At 42.7% G+C, this 23,481-nt stretch overlaps 1 protein-coding gene across 1 annotated transcript in view; it reads right to left on the minus strand.

Annotated features, from left to right (window-relative positions):
* RBM5 (RNA binding motif protein 5) overlaps positions 1 to 23,481 on the minus strand; it is a 255,667-nt gene that overhangs the window by 179,039 nt on the left and 53,147 nt on the right. Inside the window, 2 exon segments of the mRNA XM_029599640.1 lie at positions 2,713 to 2,868; positions 20,449 to 20,614. Of these exon segments, the coding sequence (XP_029455500.1) occupies positions 2,713 to 2,868; positions 20,449 to 20,614 (322 nt within the window).

The raw sequence follows: 23,481 nt of genomic DNA on the forward strand, positions 1-23,481 counted from the left end.
AAGGTGTTAAGGGTCAAGCCTTTACACAAACCATCCTGAAAGAATTCCAAAATCAAAAAGTATATCCACCTTGAGAGGTTGAGAACTTCGCTTAGAATATCAAGTCTCAAACTCTCCAAACTCTAACATAGGCTAGAGAAGTAGAACATTTCCTGGCCTGAGGTAAGATGGAAATCACAGCAGGCAAATAGCCCTGCTTCAATGGAGTCCTTTCAAAGGCCAAATCATAAGACAAAAATCAACCTGGACTCATGTGGAATGGGTCCCTGCTGCAATGGATCCTTCTGAGACAGCAGCCCGAGGGGAATGCATACCAACAAATCTCTGGAGATTTGCATACCATGGCCTCAGAGCCCAATCCAGAGCCACTAGAAGGATAGCGTTGGTTTGACTTGCAATCTTCTGGACAATCTTGCCTATCAGAGGCCAGGGTGGAAATGCATACAGCAGGGCACCACGTGGCCACTCCTGAACGAGAGCATCGTTGCCCGGCGCTTTTGGGTCTCAACCGTGACTGAAAACGTGTGGAACCTTCGTGTTGATGAAGGTCGCCAAGAGGTCTAGGGTCCAGCAGGCCCCAGCATTTCACAAGCTGCTGAAAGGCTTCGTCCGCCAGCTCCCATTCTCCTGGGTCCAAGTTTCTCCTGCCGAGGAAGTCTGCTTTGATATTGTCCTTTCCAGCAATGTGAGAGTGATATGCCTAAAAAATGTCGCTCCACCCACATGAGCGCATCTATCTCCTTTCACACCTCTCAAGCAGGGGAGGCTTTACTTTCCAAATAGGCTAAGAGTCATGACTATCACCTCTCCAAATACCCCTCATTGACCAACTAAAAGCACTTCCTCCAGGTTCAACATGTCATCTCACCCTGAAAGCTTTTTTTGTATTCAATTTTATTAGCATTTCAAAATACCACAAGCAATGGCAAAAAAACAGGAACAAGAATAAAAAAAAAAAATTAGTGCATTTGCCAAAATGAAACACCCCATACATGCATAAGGAAACAAAAACATTAGTGAAAACACAATATGAAAATCCATACAATAAATTAAAGAGTTATAACCCAGACAAAAGTGGGAGGGGAAAAAAATAAGCCTAACTAAATTAAAAAAAAAAAAAAAGGGAGCCCAGTTTAAGAAGCTTAGCTTTTTTTTTTTTTTTAATGAAATACTGAAACAAACATGCTAGCAAAAAAAGACCATACTGCCTATCTAATCTGCCCATCCATACCAACTACTTGGCTTAAATACACAAGTTAACTCCTCCATCTTTGCCACTGCCCAAACCTTTCAGAACCAGTCAGGATGGAGGAGGAGGAGGAGGAGACCTTTTCCAGTACCTTACAACAACATCAATCTAGCACTCAGTAATAAACACAATAACCTAGAATGCTTTCTTGATAGTCCCAAAGACACTTCTATCACAGGGGAAGGGGGGAGTCAACATCACGCCCTCTTCCCCACATGCTTCATGATGCATGAGCAGGACTACTTCAGCATTAGAAGAGGGTCTTCTCATTGGGAAAACACAGGAAAAAGAACAGGAGTCTCCCTCTTCAGAAATTCCTGCACAACCCTCTAGCTCTAAAATGGCTGCCACTCCTGCCACAGTATCACCTATGTTCTTGGGAAATGTACTGGCCTCTTACACTGCACTTGCTTGGACTTCCAAGCTCAGTGCTAGCCAGCAAATCTGGCCCCTTCACCCTCTGCTCCCCCCCAGCATCTAGGGATGACAGTGTGGTTCCCCATTCCAGACAGACATATGGCTCCTTACTAAGGGTACTCATCACCACACAGCTTCCCTCTACACCCAGACCCAACCACAGCTCCAGCCCGGTCTTGCATTCAGCCTGCAGCGCTTTTTTTTAAAAAAAGTTTAAAAAAAAATTAATGCTCAGGAAACACTCCTGAGCTCAGAGCTGGATCCATGATAGTGCTATTGGATGACATCACTCATTGGTTATAGCAGATTTAATCCTGCTAGTCAAACATTCTTCTGCTTTGCACCATTATGGAGTTTGTGGACAGAGTATGTTTGCAGAACTAGAGGTACAGGGTTTCTTATAGCTGTTTTGCTCTGTTCTGTATAGTTTGCAGTTGATAGATCCCAGACCTTACTCCCATATAACTGGATTGGTTAAATGATGCTATCAAATCATTTTAATAGCTTTCCAGGAATTTTTTTTTGGGGGGGGGGGGCAGAGGTTTCTTCATTGTAAATAAGCTTCTTAGAGCTTTTTCTTATGCTTTTCTAATCAACTTCTCTCCCTATCTTTCTTCTATCCTCCCATCTCTCTCAGATTCAGGAACATTATTGACATGACAATCTGTTCATGTTGCCTAAGTAATACAATCTCTCTGGTTTCTTCTCCCCTCCTCCAGCAATCTTTCTCCTGACTTTACTATTGACCCTACTGAACACATGGACCACGGCTGCTCCTTGCCCACCCCCCTCTTGTGCCTGTGCAATACATTTTTCATGCTCCTTTGTTTGCATACCAAACTACTGCATTCCTTATTTTTGTAAGAGCAGATAACCATTCAGGCAAATCCCAAAGGATTTAATGGTGATACTAACATATATCCTAGCTTGAGCTATTATTGATGATGCTCTTTGTATTAGGATGGGAAGAAGGGGTGCAACCAAGTTTGGCTCCCACCTTCGGTTACAGTCATAATACAATACTTTTGTTAAAGATCACAACTTACATCATTCTCACTGACAGTGATAGGAAGTCCACGTAGCATGATGGTCTTGCTCTCCCGCTCATCACTTATATCATGCCTGTAGTCTTGATCCATGTAATCTCCATCAGAATGGTAGCCATCCTCTGATCTGTCGCTATTTCGTCTCTCACGTTCCCGCTAATTGTAAACATTTACAAGGTTAACAATTCCAAAATTTGAGTCACAAATACCATATGCCATTCATTTTTTTCCATCAAATGTCAGCTAATCACAGATAGCTGGTGCTGGCAAATTTTGATCTTGGTGCTCAAAGTTTTACCTAACATTATGAAATCAAATTAAATAGCCTCAATGGAATTCAAGCAAGATTTCACAATAAATGTAAAATATACCACAAACAGCTCAAAATGTATTCAGGGAAGCACCTGCACAAACATATGAAAATGTTTTCATGATTAACTCACCAGGGTAGAAATGCACTCACAATGTATTGTAATCCTGTCTTGTATTTCAGCCCCTTCCTAGTCCTTTCCTTCCTTCTACTACTGCAGCCTCCTCCTTTCAGCCCCCACTTGAGGCTTTTAACATCTTCTCCAAATCTCAAGTACATCTGATTATTAACCTAGAGAATACATGTCCTGTCTTTTACAGGTATAGTTTACCCTGACATTAACACCTAGTACAAGAACAAAGCCTGGTAATGTACAGGATCCCTTACGTCCCACTTAAAATGAAAACCACACAAAATGTCTACTAGGAAGTCTCCTTTCAAGTAAACTGGAGAGACATAAGAACATAAGAACATAAGAAATTGCCATGCTGGGTCAGACCAAGGGTCCATCAAGCCCAGCATCCTGTTTCCAACAGAGGCCAAACCAGGCCACAAGAACCTGGCAATTACCCAAACACCTAGAAGATCCCATGCTACTGATGCAATTAATAGCAGTGACTATTCCCTAAGTAAACTTGATTAATAGCAGTTAATGGACTTCTCTTCCAAGAACTTATCCAAACCTTTTTTGAACCCAGCTACACTAACTGCACTAACCACATCCTCTGGCAACAAATTCCAGAGATTTATTGTGCGTTGAGTGAAAAAGAATTTTCTCCGATTAGTCTTAAATGTGCTACTTGCTAACTTCATGGAATGCCCCCTAGTCCTTCTATTATTCGAAAGTGTAAATAACCGAGTCACATCTACTCGTTCAAGACCTCTCATGATCTTAAAGACCTCTATGATATCCCCCCTCAGCCGTCTCTTCTCCAAGCTGAACAGCCCTAACCTCTTCAGTCTTTCCTCATAGGGGAGCTGTTCCATCCCCTTTATCATTTTGGTTGCCCTTCTCTGTACCTTCTCCATTGCAACTATATCTTTTTTGAGATACGGCGACCAGAATTGTACACAGTATTCAAGGTGTGGTCTCACCATGGAGCGATATAGAGGCATTATGACATTTTCCGTTTTATTAACCATTCCCTTCCTAATAATTCCTAACATTTTATTTGCTTTTTTGACTGCTGCAGCACACTGAGCTGACGATTTCAATGTATTATCTACTATGACGCCTAGATCTCTTTCTTGGGTGGTAGCTCCTAATATGGAACCTAACATCGTGTAACTACAGCTAGGGTTATTTTTCCCTATATGCAACACCTTGCACTTGTCCACATTAAATTTCATCTGCCATTTGGATGCCCAATCTTCCAGTCTTGCAAGGTCCTCCTGTAATGTATCACAGTCTGCTTGTGATTTAACTACTCTGAATAATTTTGTATCATCTGCAAATTTGATAACGTCACTCATCGTATTCCTTTCCAGATCATTGATATATATATTGAAAAGCACCGGTCCAAGTACAGATCCCTGAGGCACTCCACTGTTTACCCTTTTCCACTGAGAAAATTGACCATTTAGTCCTACTCTCTGTTTCCTGTCTTTTAACCAGTTTGTAATCCACGAAAGGACATCGCCTCCTATCCCATGACTTTTTAGTTTTCGTAGAAGCCTCTCATGAGGGACTTTGTCAAACGCCTTCTGAAAATCCAAATACACTACATCTACCGGTTCACCTTTATCCACATGTTTATTAACCCCTTCAAAAAAATGAAGCAGGTTTGTTAGGCAAGACTTCCCTTGGGTAAATCCATGTTGACTGTGTCCCATTAAATCATGTCTTTCTATATGCTCTACAATTTTGATCTTGAGGATAGTTTCCACTATTTTTCCCGGCACTGAAGTTAGGCTCACTGGTCTATAGTTACCCGGATCACCCCTGGAGCCTTTTTTAAATATTGGGGTTACATTGGCCACCCTCCAGTCTTCAGGTACAATGGATGATTTTAATGATAGGTTACAAATTTTAACTAATAGGTCAGAAATTTCATTTTTGAGTTCCTTTAGTACCCTGGGATGCATACCATCCGGTCCAGGTGACTTGCTACTCTTTAGTTTGTCAATCTGGCCTACTACATCTTCCAGGTTGACAGTGATTTCGTTCAGTTCGTCTGACTCATCACCCCTGAAAACCAACTCCGGAACTGGTATCTCCCCAACATCCTCACTAGTAAACACGGAAGCAAAGAATTCATTTAGTCTTTCTGCAATGGCCTTATCTTCCCTAAGAGCCCCTTTAACCCCTCGGTCATCTAATGGTCCAACCGACTCCCTCACAGGTTTCTTGCTTTGGATATATTTAAAAAAGTTTTTATTATGAGTTTTTGCCTCTATGGCCAACTTCATTTCAAATTCTCTCTTCGCTTGTTTTATCAATGTTTTACACTTAACTTGACAATGCTTATGTTTTATCCTATTTTCTTCAGATGGATCTTTCTTCCAATTTTTGAAGGATGATTTTTTGGCTAAAATAGCCTCTTTCACTTCACCTTTTAACCATGACGGTAATCGTTTTGCCTTCCTTCCACCTTTCTTAATGCGTGGAATACATATGGACTGCGCCTCTAGGATTGTATTTTTAAACAATGTCCAAGCCTGTTGAACACTTTTAACCTTTGCAGCTGCACCTTTCAGTTTTTTTCTGACTATTTTCCTCATTTTATCAAAGTTTCCCTTTTGAAAGTTTAGTGTTAGAGCTGCAGATTTACTTATTGTCCCCCTACCAGTTATTAGTTTAAATTTGATCATGTTATGATCACTGTTGCCAAGTGGCCCCACCACCGTTACCTCTCTCACCAAATCCTGTGTTCCACTAAGAATTAAATCTAAAATAGCTCCCTCTCTTGTTGGTTCCTGAACCAATTGCTCCATGAAACAATCATTTATTACATCCAGGAACTTTATATCTCTAGCAAGTCCTGATGTTACATTTACCCAGTCAATATTGGGGTAATTGAAATCTCCCATTATTATTGCACTGCCAAATTGGTTTGCTTCCCTGATTTCTCTTAGCATTTCATCATCTGTCTGACCATTTTGTCCAGGTGGACGGTAGTATACTCCTATCACTATACTCTTACCCAACACACATGGGATTTCTACCCATATAGATTCTACTGAGCATTTAGTCTCTTGTATGATCTTTAGCCTGTTGGACTCTATACCCTCCCGGACATAAAGTGCCACACCCCCACCAAGTTGATCCTCCCTATCATTGCGATATAATTTGTACCCTGATATAGCACTGTCCCATTGGTTATCCTCCTTCCACCAAGTTTCTGTGATGCCAATTATGTCAATCTCATCATTTGCTGCTATACACTCTAACTCTCCCATCTTACTTCTTAGACTTCTGGCATTGGCATATAGACATTTCAAAGTGTGTTTTTTGTTTGTTTTAACAACCTGCTTTTCAGTTGTTTGGGATAATTCGGAAATCATTAGTTTTGGTGATTTTTTACATATAGGCATATGGACTATATTTGCTTTTAATGGAACCTCTCTGTTGGGATGCCCTAACTCTCCTGTTTCATTAGTATCCTTCAAGGATACATTTCTCCGAACCATGCACTGCTGAGTGACTGTCGGCTTTCCCCTTTGTTCTAGTTTAAAAGCTGCTCTATCTCCTTTTTGAAAGTTAGTGCCAGCAGCTTGGTTCCACTCTGGTTAAGGTGGAGCCCATCCTTTCGGAAAAGTCTCCCCTTTCCCCAAAAGTTTCCCCAGTTCCTTACAAAGCTGAATCCCTCTTCCCTACACCATCGTCTCATCCACGCATTGAAACTCTGAAGCTCTGAAGTTTGCCACACTTCCAAATGGCTTTATATAACTACAGCTTTGAGTGCTAAGCAGTTTAAGAGACTTCAAAAGGCATGTGTTTATCAAACTACATCACTCATTAAGGACAAATTTAGTCTTACCTGTTATGCTAATATATATTGGTTTTATTACTGCCTAAAATTAGATAGTACATTTTATAAATAGATCTGTCTAGATGCATGGATTCATACCACTTTGCCAGCAGATGGAGACAGTGGGAGCACTGAGAGGAGAAAGCAGAGTTGCTTCCCTGTAACAGATGTTCTCAGAAGACAACAGGATGTTCGTCCTCGCACATAGGTGACATCTGATGGAGCACCGGTCCAGAGCTTTGATCTCAAAGATTCTAGAACTTTCAAACATGCCCTACTGAGCATGTGCAGCTGTAATTATCACCCTGCTCTCTAGGCAGAGTCCTTTAGTCCAAGATGCAATTTATACAAGGAGAAACCAACTCCAAGGGGAGATGGGTGGGTTTCGTGAAGACTAACATCCAGCTGTCCTCAGAACACCTGTTACAGGTAAGCAACGCGCTTTCTCAGAGGACAAGCAGGATGGTAGTCCCCACACGAATGATTCCCAAGCTTTAGGCTGTCCGAGCAGGACAAAGAGGGAAACCGCACAGTACTGAAAACACCACCTCTCTTTTGCCTGTGAGACAGCTGACCCACAAAGGGGTATAAGTGAGAAAAGAGTTGGATTCTACAAAAGAAAACCACAGAACAGAGACAAAATCCCGATGTGCAGCACAGGTACCCAAGGCAGGGGAGTGATATGAGTGCCTGCAAGAAACACAGCATTAAGGAAAACATTACAAGTAGTGTTTTGGATCAGTAAACCCCAACAGTAGATCTAGAACCTCCTGGATACAGAAAAAAGTCTAGATATGTAAAAATGAGAAGGACTCTTGGATGAAGATTGCATAGTTTCCTTCTGTGTTACAAGACAACCAAAAACCCAGCTGGTGCCTGAAAGCTCCCCAGAAAGAAACTGTAGTCCACTGGCATATACAGAAGTGTGTATGTTTGGCTGATAGGCACAATAGGCAAAAACTCCCAAGCAACGCTTGGAAGAATAATCAGCAACAATGGCAAGGTCTGTGACAGATCCTACGTGCCAGAGTCCCGGCAATAGCTGACCATGCAGGACAGCATCAAGAGTTTCAGGGGATGAAAGCAATTCCTGAATGGGATCGCTAGCCCAAATCCCCAAGCAGAGATATAAGTTAGGCCTGAAGCTCATCCACACTGCACCATCGAGGGCAGGGCTATCCATCCTGACTACAGGATAGTTCATGTGAACAGGAAGACATTTTGGTCAATCTAATGAAGTGAGAAAAGCTAAAGGCAGTACTGGCCAGAACATGACAAAAATATAGGGGAAAGTGGTCTCTTTCCCTGCAGGCATACAGTAAGATATACCATGAATACCCTAGTTTTTCCTCCTCTCCCCCTTGACATTCCAACTGGATGTCGGAAGAAGCAAAGAATTCAAGGAGGCAAACTGCTAGACTTCAGGGGTAAGAACAATTTGCTAGATTGTATCTCTCAATCCCAAGTGAATAATTCACTGCTGATTCCAGTATAGAGTTACCCACCAAGATAGAACCCTCAGCCTGTTTGAAACAGCTGAAATTGAGGGTGAATCCCCCTGGGAAGAAATTCAGAAACACTCCAAGAGACAGGAAGCCAGGGTGCCACACGTGCAAACCCCCGTTGAATAGGATTTCTTCACTGGCCTGGAAACCCTAAGGGGACCAGGGAATGATCAATTTGATCTTGGAACAGACTGTCCCAAGAACCTGGCTTAGATATTAATACTTCTGCCATGATTACATATACTTTCCCCAAGGTAGCACACGGTACAGTAAATGAACTGTTGCATGAACCAGGACTGCCCTGTCCACAGACAGGGTTATCCCTAAAATGGGAACACATGGCTTGCAAGCCACAACAACCAACACATCTGTTATTGGGTCCCTCGTCCCCCAACTCCCTCAGTGATAGATATGGCGATAGGCTGAAAGGCATATTTGCCAATTAGATGAACTAGAACCCTCCCCCCTGAGGTAGGGTCCTAAGGGCAAAAAGGACTGGCAATAGTGGTCCCCCATGAAGAACTCTGAGCTCAGCAGGTATCAAATGTGACTCCTGGATGGGGAAAAACCCTTAACTGAGTAACTACCCCAAAGAGGAGACTCTTAATATGATGGGGAGACCAAATCTGGAACAGCTCTCTCGTGAACTAGACCCACTGTGCCTTAGGACGACCTAAGGAGAGCGCTACCGCCAGACCAGCTTTCGGATCCCGCAAGGAACCGAAAGACTGCCAGTCAGCAGCAGTGACATCCCTTCTCCGGGAAGCAGAACGAGGGTCACCCCTTGTAGGGGTGGACAACCAGGCATCCAGAAGGGGACCCATAAGGGTTGCCCTGGGAACCCAGTCATATCTCCTCTTCTTGAAAAGACAGAAAAGCAACAGGAATCGGGACCTCACAATACAGAAAAAGCAAAATTGCTTACCTTGTAATAGGTGTTATCCCAGGACAGCAGGATGTAGTCCTCACATATGGGTGACGTCACTGACGGAGCCCAAACGCGGGGAAAAACTTCTGTCAAAGTTTCTATAAACTTTTGACTGGCTGCCTGAGGCTACTGAGCATGCCCGGCATGCCATGATATTCCCTGCCACAGGGGTCTCACTCCAGTCTCGTATGTAGCAATGAGCTTTAGCAAAAATAAAGTAATAAAACGTATCGAACCCAACTCCGCGGGGTGGCGGGTGGGTTTTGTGAGGACTACATCCTGCTGTCCTGGGATAACACCTATTACAAGGTAAGCAATTTTGCTTTATCCCAGGACAAGCAAGATGCTAGTCCTCACATATGGGTGATTAGCAAGCTAGAGGCTGAGTCATTTGTGATTGTGTCAATAGTGAAGTATTGTTGTTGAAATGAATCAGCCGAAGATCACAGCAGATTGGTTGTAGAAGGAGTTGGGTTTAAACTGGAAACAAGTTCTTTAAGACAGATTGTCCGTAGGCTGAATCTTGTCCTCCTTCTTTATCTAGGCAGTAATGAGCTGCAAAGGTGTGAAGAGAACTCCATGTTGCTGCTTTACAAATGTCAAGAATTGGCACTGAAAGATAGTGTGCTACTGAGGTTGACATTGCTCGGACTGCATGTGCCGTTACTCGCCCTTGGGAGAGGAAGGCCTGCTTGTTCATAACAAAACTGTATGCAATCTGCTAGCCAGTTTGATAAAGTCTACTTACCCACTGCCTTCCCTGGTTTGTTTGGATCATAAGAAACAAAAAGTTGTTTAGATTTCCTGTGGACTGCTGTGCGGTTTATGAAGAAAGACAATGCACGTTTGCAGTCCAAGGTGTGTAAGGCTCGTTCTCCTTGATGAGAATGAGGTCTTGGAAAGAATGTGGGTAAAACTATGGATTGGTTTAAGTGGAATTCCGTAACTACCTTGGGAAGGAATTTTGGATGTGTTCAGAGAACCACTCTGTCATGTAGAAACTTAGTGTAAGGTTCATTTGTGACCAGTGCTTGTAACTCACTAACCCTTCTAGCTGATGTAATGGCTATGAGGAAGATAGTTTTCCATGTGAGAAATTTAAGATCACAAGAATCTATGGGTTTGAAAGGGGAACGCATGAGTCTTGTTAAGACCAAGTTCAGGTCCCATGCCGTGACTGGAGGCTGAATTGGTGGTTTAAGTTGAGTTAAACCTCTCATGAACCTGGTGATAAGAGGTTGTGTAGATATTGGTGCATCTCCCATTTTGTTATGGTAAGCAGAGATTGCACTTAAGTGAACTCTTACAGATGAAGTCTGGAGACCAGATTCTGAAAGATGGTATTAATAGTCTAGAAGAGAAGTAGTGGGGCAGGTAAAAGGATCAAGTGTTTTGCCTGCACCATAGAGAGAGAATCTCTTCCATTTAGAAGAATAGTTCTTTCATGTGGAAGGTTTACGTGAAGCTATAAGCACTTGAGATATATTGGATGAAAGATTGAGTGGTTGTAAGATCAAGCTTTCAACATCCATGCTGTCAGGGCTAGGGATTGGAGGTTGGGATGGCGCAACCGACCCTGATCTTGAGTTATGAGAGTGGGATCTACTCCCAGACGAATGGGATCCCTGACTGAGAAGTCTAGAAGTATGGGAAACCATACTTGTCGAGGCCAATACGAGGCTATGAGTATCATGGACCCCTTGTCTTGTTGTAATTTCACTAGAGTTTTGGTTATAAGTGGTATCGGAGGATACGCATATAGAAGGCCTGAGTTCCAAGGGCAAGCAAAGGCGTCCTTGGTTGGCTGGTTCTTCTGTTTGTGTAGAGAACAGAAATTGGTCACTTTGTGATTCAGATGTGACGCAAACAGGTCTATCATTGGTTGACCCCAACGCTGAAATATCCTGGTTGCTACTGAGGGATCCAGGGACCACTCGTGTGGTTGGAATTGACGACTGAGTCGATCCGCCACTACATTCTGAGTGCCCGCAAGATAGGTGGCCCGGAGGAACATTGAGTGGTTCAGGGCCCATCCCCAAATCTGTGCGGCTTCTTGACAAAGGAGATACGAGCCCCTACCTCCCTGTTTGTTGATGTACCACATGGCTACCGTGTTGTCCGTTTGGATGAGAACAGTCTTGTGTGAAAGGCAGTCCTTGAACGCATGCAGCGCATAACGTATAGCTCGAAGTTCTAGGAAATTGATTTGAAACATTGCTTCGAGTTTTGTCCATGTCCCTTGAGTTTGGAGATTGTCTATATGTGCTCCCCAACCTAAGGTGGATGCATCTGTAGTTACAGTGATCTGTGGGATTGATTGCTGGAAGTCCTGCCCCTTGCGTAAGTTGTTCTTGTCCATCCACCAAAGGAGAGATGAACGAAGTTGTTGTGTGATTTGGATTGGAGAGTGCAAGGGTTGAATGGCTTGAATCCATTGTGATTTTAAAGTCCATTGGGTTACTCTCATGGCGAGTCTTGCCATAGGAGTAACATGAACTGTGGAAGCCATGTGGCCTAATAAGGTTAGAACTTGGTGAGCCGTTACCTGTTTCCTTGAATGTAATGACTTTGCCAAGAGGGACAGAGTTTCTGCTCGATCGCCCGGTAGAAAGGCTTTTGCAATGATAGTGTTCAACTCTGCTCCTATGAACTGGAGAAGATGAGAAGGAATTAGATGGGATTTTGGATAGTTGATGAGAAACCCCATGTTGTGAAGCACAGCAATCATGTGATTTCGGGAAGTTAGAGCTCCTTCTTGCGATTGACTTCTTATGAGCCAATCGTCGAGATATGGGAAAACATGAACACCTTGTTTGTGCAAGTGTGCTGCTATGACTGCCAGACATTTTGTGAATACTCTGGGAGCAGAGGCAAGACCGAATGGTAGAACTCTGTATTGGAAGTGTTGATTTCCTACCATGAAGCGCAGATACTTGCGATGAGGAGGGTATATTGGAATGTGAGCATAAGCATCTTGAATATCCAGAGAACAAAGCCAATCTCCTTGTTGAAGGAGTGGGAGCATTATACCTAAGGATACCATTCTGAATTTTTCTCTTTTTAGAAATTTGTTGAGATTTCTGAGGTCCAGTATAGGACAGAGGCCTCCGGTTTTCTTTGGAATGAGGAAATAACGAGAGTAGAATCCTCTCCCCTGCTGGGTCCAGGGTACTTTCTCGACTGCCCTGGCGCTCAGAAGGGTGGATAATTCTTTTTGAAGGTGAAGAATGTGATCCTCTGTGAGATGAGAAGGTTTTGGTGGAAAATCTGGAGGGATTGAATTGAAATTGAGATGGTATCCTTTGTGGATGATAGACAGGACCCATTGGTCCGACATTATCGATGTCCAATTGATGTAAAATTTTTGTAGTCTGCCTCCTACTGGTAGCGTTGGGTAAGGGTTGGCATGTGGGCTCTGTTCTCCGGTCGTAATCTCAAAAACCAGTGGCAGGTCCAGTTTGAGGGGCTGGTGCTGGTCTTGGTGCTCTTTGTTGTCACTGTTGAGGTCTTTGCTGAGATCTAGGAGGTCTCGGTCTAGACGATGGAGGGTAGTATTTTCGCTGTCTGAAGAAGGGCCTTCTGGTGTCCCTTCGTGATGGTCGTCTGGCAGAATGTGGAGAAGGGTCATGTGGCAGTGTGGATAACTGCCGCAGTGTTTCTGAATGCTTCCGTAGTTGGGAAACAGCATCCTGGATTTTTGAACCAAACAGGTTATCCCCCAGGCAGGCAAGATCAACCAGCTTGTCCTGTACCTCTGGTCTTAAATCGGATGCTTTAAGCCAGGCCCAGCATCTTGCAGCAATGCCCGATGCAGCCACCCGTGAGGCAGTGTCATAACTGTCATATGCGGCTCGTAATTCGTGTTTGCCCGCATTAAAACCCTTATTTATAACAGCCTGCACAGCTTCTTGATATTGTGCAGGCAAAGATGGCACAAAGTCTTCCATTTGCTTCCACAAGTTTCTGTGGTATTGTGTCATATACAAATGGTATGCTGATATTTTGGAATTCAGCATTGCTCCTTGGTACACTTTGCGGCCCAGCTGGTCAAGGAACCTATTGTCTTTCCCTGGAGGGACTGAGGAATGGGCTCTTGTCCGTCAAGATTTCTTTTGGGCCGATTCAACAACCACCGAGTGGTGGGGAAGCTGTGTTTTTTGGTATGCTGAGGAAGGTTGTACCAAATAAGTAGACTCTATGCGCTTGTTTATTGCAGGGACTGAACAAGGGTGTTCCCACAGACGTTGTTGTAATTGTAACAGAATGTCATGGACAGGTATGGCAAGAGTGCACTTAGGGGGATCAACAAATTGAAGCACTTCTAGTGTTTGTTGCCTATTATCTTGTTCGGTATGCAATTGAAAAGAATATCTGCCATTTCTTGTACAAATGACTGGAATGTGAAATCTTCCGGAGGTGACTGCTTTGTGGCAGGTGGCGGAGAGGGATCTGACATAAAATCCTCTGATGATGGTTCGGAATCAGTGTCAGTCCAGGAATCATATTGAGTTGGTTGATGAGGTGGTGTTGCCTTTTGAGCAGTATGTATTCCAGAGGGTCCTGGGTAAAGGATCATCTGTTGAAGAATGTTCTGGCGGTACATCTTCTGGTGCGGTTGGTAACGAAGATAGTAAGTCCGTATACCTTTTGGTAATAATATCCTGGAAGGATCTATCTTCAGAGATTGGTCCTTTTGTTGCCAATGATGCTCTGTTAGTGTGAAATGCCTTTTTGGGAAGGTATGGTATAGTGGGAGCAGTGGTGTACAGAGGTAGTGATCTTGACATCAATGACATAGGTGTCGTTGAGGTAGGGAGGAATGAGAATTCTGAAATTGGTATTCTGGAAGTGACTGACGTCGATGGAGTCATCGAGGAAGTGACAGGCATAGACAATGGTTGTATTATCGGTAGTATGGATACCATCCATACTACCATACTAATGGTTGTATTATCGGTAGTATGGATACCATCCATACTACCGATAATACAACCATTGTCGATGCCTGTCACTTCCTCGATGACTCCATCGACGTCAGTCACTTCCAGAATACCAATTTCAGAATTCTCATTCCTCCCTACCTCAACGACACCTATGTCATTGATGTCAAGATCACTACCTCTGTACACCACTGCTCCCACTATACCGGCATCGACTGATCCCGCCGGCATCGGTGATGGCGCCGGAAGTTGCTTCTGTAATGCGTCTCGTACTAATTTTTGAACAAGGGATGTGAAATCCGGTGTAGTCGTTATCGGTGAAGGCGATGTTGACATCGAGGGTAATGCAGGCATCAAGGTTGGAGTTCCGAAGACTTTAGGCCGTTTCGCTAACGGTTCCGTCGATGGTGGCATCGACGATGGTCGATGGTGCTTGTGCTTATGTTTTTGCTTAGTTTGTAACACTGACCTGATCGATGCGGAGGACGGTGTCGGTGACAGCGCATCCCCCGAACCCTCAACATGTTTTTTCTTTAATAAAAGCTTTTTAGTTACCCCTGTAGGCGAAGACTTGGTCGAAGTCGATGGCGATGGTAATATTTAAAGTTGGAAAACCTGGGCCATCTTCTCCCTTCTGAGTTTTCGACCCTTTGGGGTCATTTGTTGGCACTGAGAACATGATGAAATTTCATGTTTCTCTCCTAGGCAGATCACACATTCGGTATGCGGATCTGTAACAGACATGGTCCGGTTACAAGGACACTTCTTGAATCCGGAGGCCATGTTGAAAAAACCGACAGCCGTCGATGGGAAGTCTGAGAAAAAGAAATCTCCAAAAAATGAGAAGTCTGAGAAAAATTTGTCACCGTCCGGTTTCAAACAGGAATGAGACCCGATGTGGGAAAAAACTTTGAAGTTTTATTTAACTTTTTTAGTAAGTTTGTGAGGAGACTCACAGGGCTCCAACGACCGCAGTGCTAATGGGCACGCGGAAAAACGAAGACTGGAGTGAGACCCCTGTGGCAGGGAATATCATGGCATGCCGGGCATGCTCAGTAGCCTCAGGCAGCCAGTCAAAAGTTTATAGAAACTTTGACAGAAGCTTTTCCCGCATTCGGGGTCAGTCAGTGATGTCACCCATATGTGAGGACTAGCATCCTGCTTGTCCTGGGATAAACCTTTTAACTCCAGGTGAGAGCTGGGTTATAGTCCCTGACCACTCTGCCACTTGCAGCCACTCTCAGATATAGAAGGCCACCACGTTAATCAGAGGGAGCCCAGAAAAACGGTCCAATAACCACCACTGATGTCCCCCCGGTCCTGGTCTAAAAGGGGATGCATAGATTCAAAAGAACAGAGGCTCCAGTTCGGCGACAAACCTGCAAGGGACGGAGCCCCAGGGTATTTACCACAAAGGGGATTTCTAACATGGGAAGAGTCAAGAGGGAAGGAAATATCCTCTGGTATCCCAAGACAACATCGGTGATTGACATCTGGAACCTTGGCAACTGATACAATTCCCAGGACTGAAAAATAAAAAGGAGGATGAGCTCTCCTCACCACAGGAATACTTTGGAAGATTGCAAGGCTGCTGCCAAAATATGCTGTCAGACCAATGATGATGCTTCTTGGCCTTCACTCAATGCAAGTCATTAACATGCCTTGATGTTGGAAATGAAGAGGCTTGAACTCTTTGCTGCTTTCGTTTCTATCCATCATAGAGGCAGAGAAGGTAGCCACCAGCCTAAAGGTGGCCAACTCCAGTCCTGAAGAGCCACAATCTAGTTTGGTTTTCAGGATATTTACAATGAACATGTATGAGATAGATTTGCATACAATGGGTGCAGTACATGCAAATCTCTCATATGCAATATTCATTATGGATATTCTGAAAAACAACCCTATTTGTAGTTCTTGAGGACCGAAGTTGGCCACCCCTGCACTAGCTTGTTAGAAATATTTTCCAGGGTAGGATATCTTAAAGATACTGTCCGATCAAGGGACATAGTTCATATTCAAGCTGATCTAAAATATGTGAACACAATGTGGAGTCAAATCTATGAACCACCCCATATCAGCCCGAGAATAATAGGTTTGCAGAAAGAGTATTGCTACTTACAATATAAATTTCAGTGTTGAAAATATACAACTGCTCTATGACAATGATATATTACTTCTGTTTTCTAAAACCTAAGATTTAGGATTTATATGTGATTCCCAACTATCTTTCAAACCATAACTGAATGATGTCATAAAAGGTAGCCTTATTCAAGCTTAGAATGGTTATATCTAATAAGTATTTTTCACCCATAGATTTTTGCATAATTTCTAGGCTTTTATTTTAAAAACTATGGATAACTATGTAGGTTTGCCTAAATATTCCTTGAAGGCCTTACCATTACAAAATGCACAGTTGTCTTGTCCTGTAACAGAAAATAATACACTTGTCCTAAAACAATTACAATCATTGCCTTAGCCCAGCGTGTATTTATTTTTTTCCCATTTATAGCAGTCCAGCATGTTTAAGATTATATTTATAAAGCTCTTCAGGGTATGGGTCCTTCATTTTGTGCAGATTTGCTTGTTGAGTATACCCAGTGCCATTCACTGCATGCTACAGGAAGATATTTGTTCAGTTTTTTTGGTTTTTTTTTAAGAATTACATCTTCAATCCACTTGTATCTGAGCTCTCAGTAGTTGACCCAGTCTTATGGAATGATCAACCAAGCGCTTTGCAAAATAGTTAATCATAAGCTCTCAGAAAAAACTGAAGGCACACATATTTCAAGTGTCTTCTCGAATCATTTTACAAATTTTTAAATTTTTTTCAATGATCTATTTTATACTTGATATTATTGACATTTTCTGAGTTTAACATTCCTGACTCATTTTGTTTCATGTTTAACATATAATCATTTGTAGATCACATCATTATAAGTGGAATATAAAATTTTTTAAATAAACCTTAAAAAGAATACATTAAAGACCTTTGTGAAATCATAAGATTGGTAATGGTATCTGCCCTACCTACTGTTTGCCTATAGGGAGGTACCCCAGTAATCTACCAGACCTTTCCCCTTTAAACTACTTTATGGTTAGAGGGTGAGCGCTCTCTGACCTTGTCAGAACACTGGAAAGGGAATAATGACAACCCTTTGAGTATGTGGTCCATATGAGGCAGTATCCAGATGACTTCATAGACTTTTCAGAAAACGTACAGCTAACCAGACTAAGCAAAATACCGGAAGTAAAGAGTTTTTAGAGGGCCAGCAGGTATTCGTCTTAAGCCAGTGCATCAGAATAAACTTTAGTCTAACTGGGCAGTACCTTACAAGGTCATTTGCTGCTTCAATGATAACTGTTATATTTACAGATTCCCAAGATAGAAAGCAATGCATGTTTCTTGTAATTATAATAAAGGCTTATGCTAATCACATAGTAATGATGTTAACAGCATATAGCTCAGGGGAGAGTAAGATAATGAATCCATACCTGACCACCTAGAAGAGGCACTGCCTAAAAGATCTGTGTAACAAGTTATTATGGGACAGCAGTTAACCCCTACACAGAAACAGCTAGACATGGTACTGCAAACAAATACACCCGATGTATTCTCTACTAAATCAGAAACTGTCACCTTGCTATTCACAATGTAGATACAGGCTCTCACAAACTGCTGAAGTAGACTACTTACTGAGTGCCAACCACAGTTGAGAAGCACACGAAAAAGTCAACAGAAGATATGCTAGCCCTGTTATACAGAAGCCTCAGTCCCTGAGCTTCTCCTGTATATCTTGTTCTTAAGAGAGATGGTACAACCCTCTTATCGAAGACTATAGAAAAGTCAACAAATGCAATATATCCAATGCCCTGGATGAATGAATTGTTAGACTACTTAGCTGGGTCCCAGTGCCCGAACACCATGAACCTTAGTTATAGATACTGGCAGATCCCCCTATCAACTGCTGCTCAGGAGAAGTCTGTACTTTCTACCCAAACTGGTGTATACGAGTTGAGTTTAATGTCTTTTGGCATGAAAAATGCTCCTGGTACATTCCAGAGCCCAGTAAACCAACTGCTACACAGACCAAGAACATGCTAGATCTTATCTAAATGATATTGCCTTGTATAGTTAGACACTGGATGGCCATCTGACTCATTTAGTTGGGGTATTAAGACTGAAGTCAGGAGGCAGGCCTATTGAATCCAGTGTGCGTCAGGTGTGAATGGCAGAAATCGAGAGTGTGTGAGAGATGTGGAAAGGAAGCCTGAATCAGTTAAAGCAGAAGTGATACAAAATTGGTCCACTCACTAGAGTAAGCAGCAGGTTATAGCTGTGTTAGGGATAGAGTAATACAGTGCAACAGCCAAATCCGATTGACCAGACTTTAAAAAAATAAGTTACTCCATAACATCTTCTGGTCATCAGAATGTGGAACAGCTTTCCAAGCATTAAAATACTAATGGTTACTGCTCCAGTACTGGATATACGGGACCATAAACAAAAGGCTGTAGCACAGACTGAGGCACCTCAACTTATGGCACTGGAGTTGTGCATATTCAAGTGAACAGCAAAGGAGAGAAGCACCCCACTGTGTATCTGAGCCTGAAGCTTCTGGATAGAGAGGTGGGCTATGCCACTATTGAAAACTAATGCCTGCAATTCATCGCAGACCACAATGCATTGGTCTGGCTTTACATTCTCAGGAAAACAATGGAAAGCTACCTCATTAGAGATTTTGTCTCTGTAGATGTGCAACTTCACCATCCAGCTCAGGAACATAGATGAACACTCCAGGAATGCTGAGACCCAACCAGTGATACAAACAGGCTTCAGTCAGATCTTTTAATGAAGGAGGTGCAGTGAAATGTGTTTTATGTGCACTTTGTTTCCTTTTTTTTTGCTCTGGGACTTGCTTCCCCCAGAGAAAACTCATTTCTCTAAAGTTAGACTGCAGGTGATGTTCTGACCTATACACCACTAGTTCAAACTAAGGCTTGAGACAGCATGTTTTCCAGTATCCTTAGAAAGTTGTAAGATTAATATCCTGCAGTGTTATTTGGTCAGAAAGCTATGCCCTGATGGATTCTTCTAAACACAACCCACAGAACACTCCAGTTTTGGCTGGGAGTACAGAGACCAGATCTTAACCAAGGCCCTGTCCCAGTTCTACCCATCATTGTGAGGAGAGTCTAACCTGAACCTCCCCAGGCACTGCCAAGCACAGAAACTTGTCCAAATAATTTTTAACTTACTTTACTTGTTGGCTGTTTGCAGATTAAAATCTGTTTCCTGTTCTTACTATTTGCTAAACTTTTTTTTTAGTTTGTTAGTTCTGTTGCTTGATTGGATATCCCACCATTTTTTGTATTTGGTGTGTAGGTGCATTTCTAGGAACTGTGTGGACTCGCCTCCCCGGTTTTGTAGGGTCACCGTGTCCCTAGAAAGCATAGGGGATAGCTTATAGAGCTGGGTACTTGCCCAAAAGCAAGCAGGGTGGACAGGAGGTTGCCAGTGTAGGAGCATTTGCAGAGGTGTAGGCAGAGACTGAGACGTGCTTAGAAGGCCCCTCCATGTATCCACAGGCTTAACCTTAAGTGGATATTAGAGGTAGTGCTAAGGTATTAATTGGCAGACAAGTGCATTAAAACTTCATTACTGAGAAAGAAAACAAGTATTACTGGACTATTAAAAAAAATAAAGTAGCCAAGCACCTAAATTTGAAAGACCTAAGTTAGGTTCCTAACTTTTCCCGTTAATTTAGGTCTGCTGTTCTTTTGCCTAGATTTAGGTCATTACGTTAGGTACTTAGTTCCAAAAATGAGTGTTAAACATCTCACATTTTTCCCACCCTAATAGCCACCAACGTTTTAGGCTCCTACTTTAGGGAGCTAGAGAAACTAGGAGCCTAAATTTAGGCATCCGCCCTAGTACATTCTCAAAAGAGCCAATTTAAGGGCCTAACTCAAAGCTAGGTTAAACTCTTTAAAAATGAGCCTCAAGATAACTAAAAATTATCAGTCTATGAATTCCAACCTATCAAAGCCATAGAAATCCCTACCAGGCCAATACATTACATACCTCTGGGCTTTCATAGTCTCTGTAGTCATCATATCGCTCACTGCGGCGCTCCTCACTTGATCTCCTGTAGTCTGTATCCCTTCGTCTGATTCTGAACTCCCTTTCGTCCCGGTCATCTCTGTCTAGGGAAGAACCATATCTCCCACTGCGTTCACTCCTACTCACCCTGCAAAACAAACTTATTTCAACATTTTGTTTGTATAACCAGCTCATGTTTGATTTAACTTAGAATCCACTTTGATCTATTATTGTGATAAGTGCAGAATAAGTTTTAAAAAATTAAAATTCATGTAGCATATTCCAGCACAAAAATGGAGCTGGGAACTTTTATTCCATGCATGAAAAAAGTTAAGTGAACTTTAAAGAAGCACTAACCAGGCAGAAACACAAAATTGCATCATTAACTAGAAATTTAAGCTTCCTGTCTATGCCAAACCAGTTCAGATGAGTGGGTTATGTTCACTTGCCAAAAAAAAAAAAAAAAAAAAGGCTCAAAGTTGGCTTCACTCCTCTTACAGAGGGGCTGGTGCAGCCTACAGCAAATTTATTTTAGTCAATTTTATATACAGACAATCATATTGATCTCACGTCGGTTTACAATGAGTAAAAATTCAGCATTATCGATTAACAAAATTAAAATTAAACCTTCAATAACATGACCATCAATTTTACACTAAAACATAATAAAATACCATAATCAGTAGTTCTAAAATATAAAATAAAATATATTGGACCTTAATTCTAGTAATGTTACTTATCCATAAAACAACATTAAATAACATAACTAAAATTAAAGCACAATTAAAAGAAATAATACTGCCTTATAAATATATAGTCATAAAATATACAAAGGATAAGTAAATAAGTGAGTATTCAGGAAGGGGAAAATCCATGTATAGATGCTAATTGGCTTGAATGAAAGCCTGCTCAAATAGCCACGTTTTTATCAGTTTCTTAAAGCTATTGATATTTGCCTCTGTTCGAATATAAAGGGGCAGTGAATTCCAAACTTTGGGTCCAGCCAGAGATAGAGACCTTTCCCTAACTGAACTAAGATGGGCTAATTTTGGAGAAGGTATTGTTAAATAAAGCTTGACCAAGTGATCTCAGGTTGCGAGATGGAACATGGATACAAAGTGAAGTGTTCAACCATTCAATGTTATTACCATATATAGCTTTATGAATTAAAGTCAAGAATTTATATTGAACATAAGAACATGCCATACTGGGTCAGACCAAGGGTCCATCAAGCCCAGCATCCTGTTTCCAACAGTGGCCAATCCAGGCCATAAGAACCTGGCAAGTACCCAAAAACTAAGTCTATTCCATGTTACCGTTGCTAGTAATAGCGGTGGTTATTATCTACGTCAACTTAATTAATAGCAGGTAATGGACTTCTCCTCCAAGAACTTATCCAATCCTTTTTTAAACACAGCTATACTATCTGCACTAGCCACATCCTCTGGCAACAAATTCCAGAGTTTAATTGTGCGTTGAGTGTAAAAGAACTTTCTCCGATTAGTTTTAAATGTGCCACATGCTAACTTCATGGAGTGTTCCGTAGTCTATTATCCGAAAGAGTAAACAACCAATTCACATCTACCCATTCCAGACCTCTCATAATTTTAAAACACCTCTATCATATCCCGCCCCCCACAGCTGTCTCTTCTCCAAGCTGAAAAGTCTTAACCTCTTTAGGCTTTCCTCATAGGGAGGGTTGTTCCATTACCTTTATCATTTTGGTCACTCTTCTCTGTATCTTCTCCATCGCAATTTGGTAGAATAGGGCAAGTCTGCCCCTATGGCTTGGGTTATTGGGTTATACATGCCAACCAGCAAATGGAGTCACCTCAAAAACTCGTTGTCACTCTTCATATACCTCTGTGCTGACATCAGCCTGCCAGAAATTCACGTCTCCAGATTATGTGGATGTGCATTTCCATGTGATGCACTCAGGCCTGGTGGCTGCTTGGGCCTTTTACTTTGGGCTCCTGAGGTGGTAGTCCAATTCCCCCTCAGCTGAGCTGGTCCCTGGTCTGCAGGTGATCAGAACAAGGGGTGGGGGGGGGGGGGGGGAAGAGGAGGATCCAGGAGGTAACAGCTTAATGCGCCCTCCCCTCTGTGGGGCAGACTAGAAGCAGGGGCCCTGCAGGCTAGTCTTGCTCTCTCCTCGCTCTACTTACTTCCTTTCCCAGTTCATTCCACTCTTTCTGGACACTACATCAATTGCCTCTGCCTTCTCTGAGTAGGATTATGTGGCCTTCAGAGGCGGCTCCTTTGCATCATTTAAAAAAAATTAAAAAGGCAGTGTGTATACAGAGCATTGAGGGGTTTTAGGGGAACCAGTTGATGCATTGGTGGGATGAAGCAGCCATGTCAGGCCCCTTATAAGTTGCAGGCTGGTGTGAATCGGGGGGGGAACAGTTTTTAAAATGGTTCATCGGTTACGGCGGGCATTTGTTCGTTGGAGCAAGCTGTGAGAGTTTCTCAATCTGGAGTCTGAGCAGAGTCACAGCTGTGATTCTCATGAATGGAGGGAGAAAATGAAGGCAGTGGGCGGGAAGGAAATCACGCCTTGCAGTTCCTTGGCGACTCGGCCGCAGCATGTGTACTTGATTTGATAAAGAGGCACAAAGACAGCCACGGGAGCAGCAAGTAGGTCTCAGGAACGCTTCTCCGTTCAGCTACACAGCTTAACTATGCGATCACTGCAGGAATGCAGAGCGGGGCAGCAGAATCAGTCACTTTACGGTTCCTACCAGGAATCTTCATGGTAGGAAGGAACAGCAGTCAGTTGTAGAGCGGGAAGGTGAATGGAATGGAGACCACGCGTGCTCAGTCACAAAGGATATGAATTTTTAATTTCATGACGTGCCATAGCGGCTCTGTCTAAATAAATGGAGGTTACATAGTTGAGGGAGGTACTCTCCAAGATTTCTCCTATAGGCGTTCTTCAGAAAGAGAGGACAATGGGAGACGAGAGACATTCCTACTGGCATGGCGGCTTGCCTTCATAATACTGGCATTGCAAAA

This window comes from Rhinatrema bivittatum, chromosome 4, assembly GCF_901001135.1.
Source record: "Rhinatrema bivittatum chromosome 4, aRhiBiv1.1, whole genome shotgun sequence".
NCBI lineage: Eukaryota > Metazoa > Chordata > Amphibia > Gymnophiona > Rhinatrematidae > Rhinatrema > Rhinatrema bivittatum.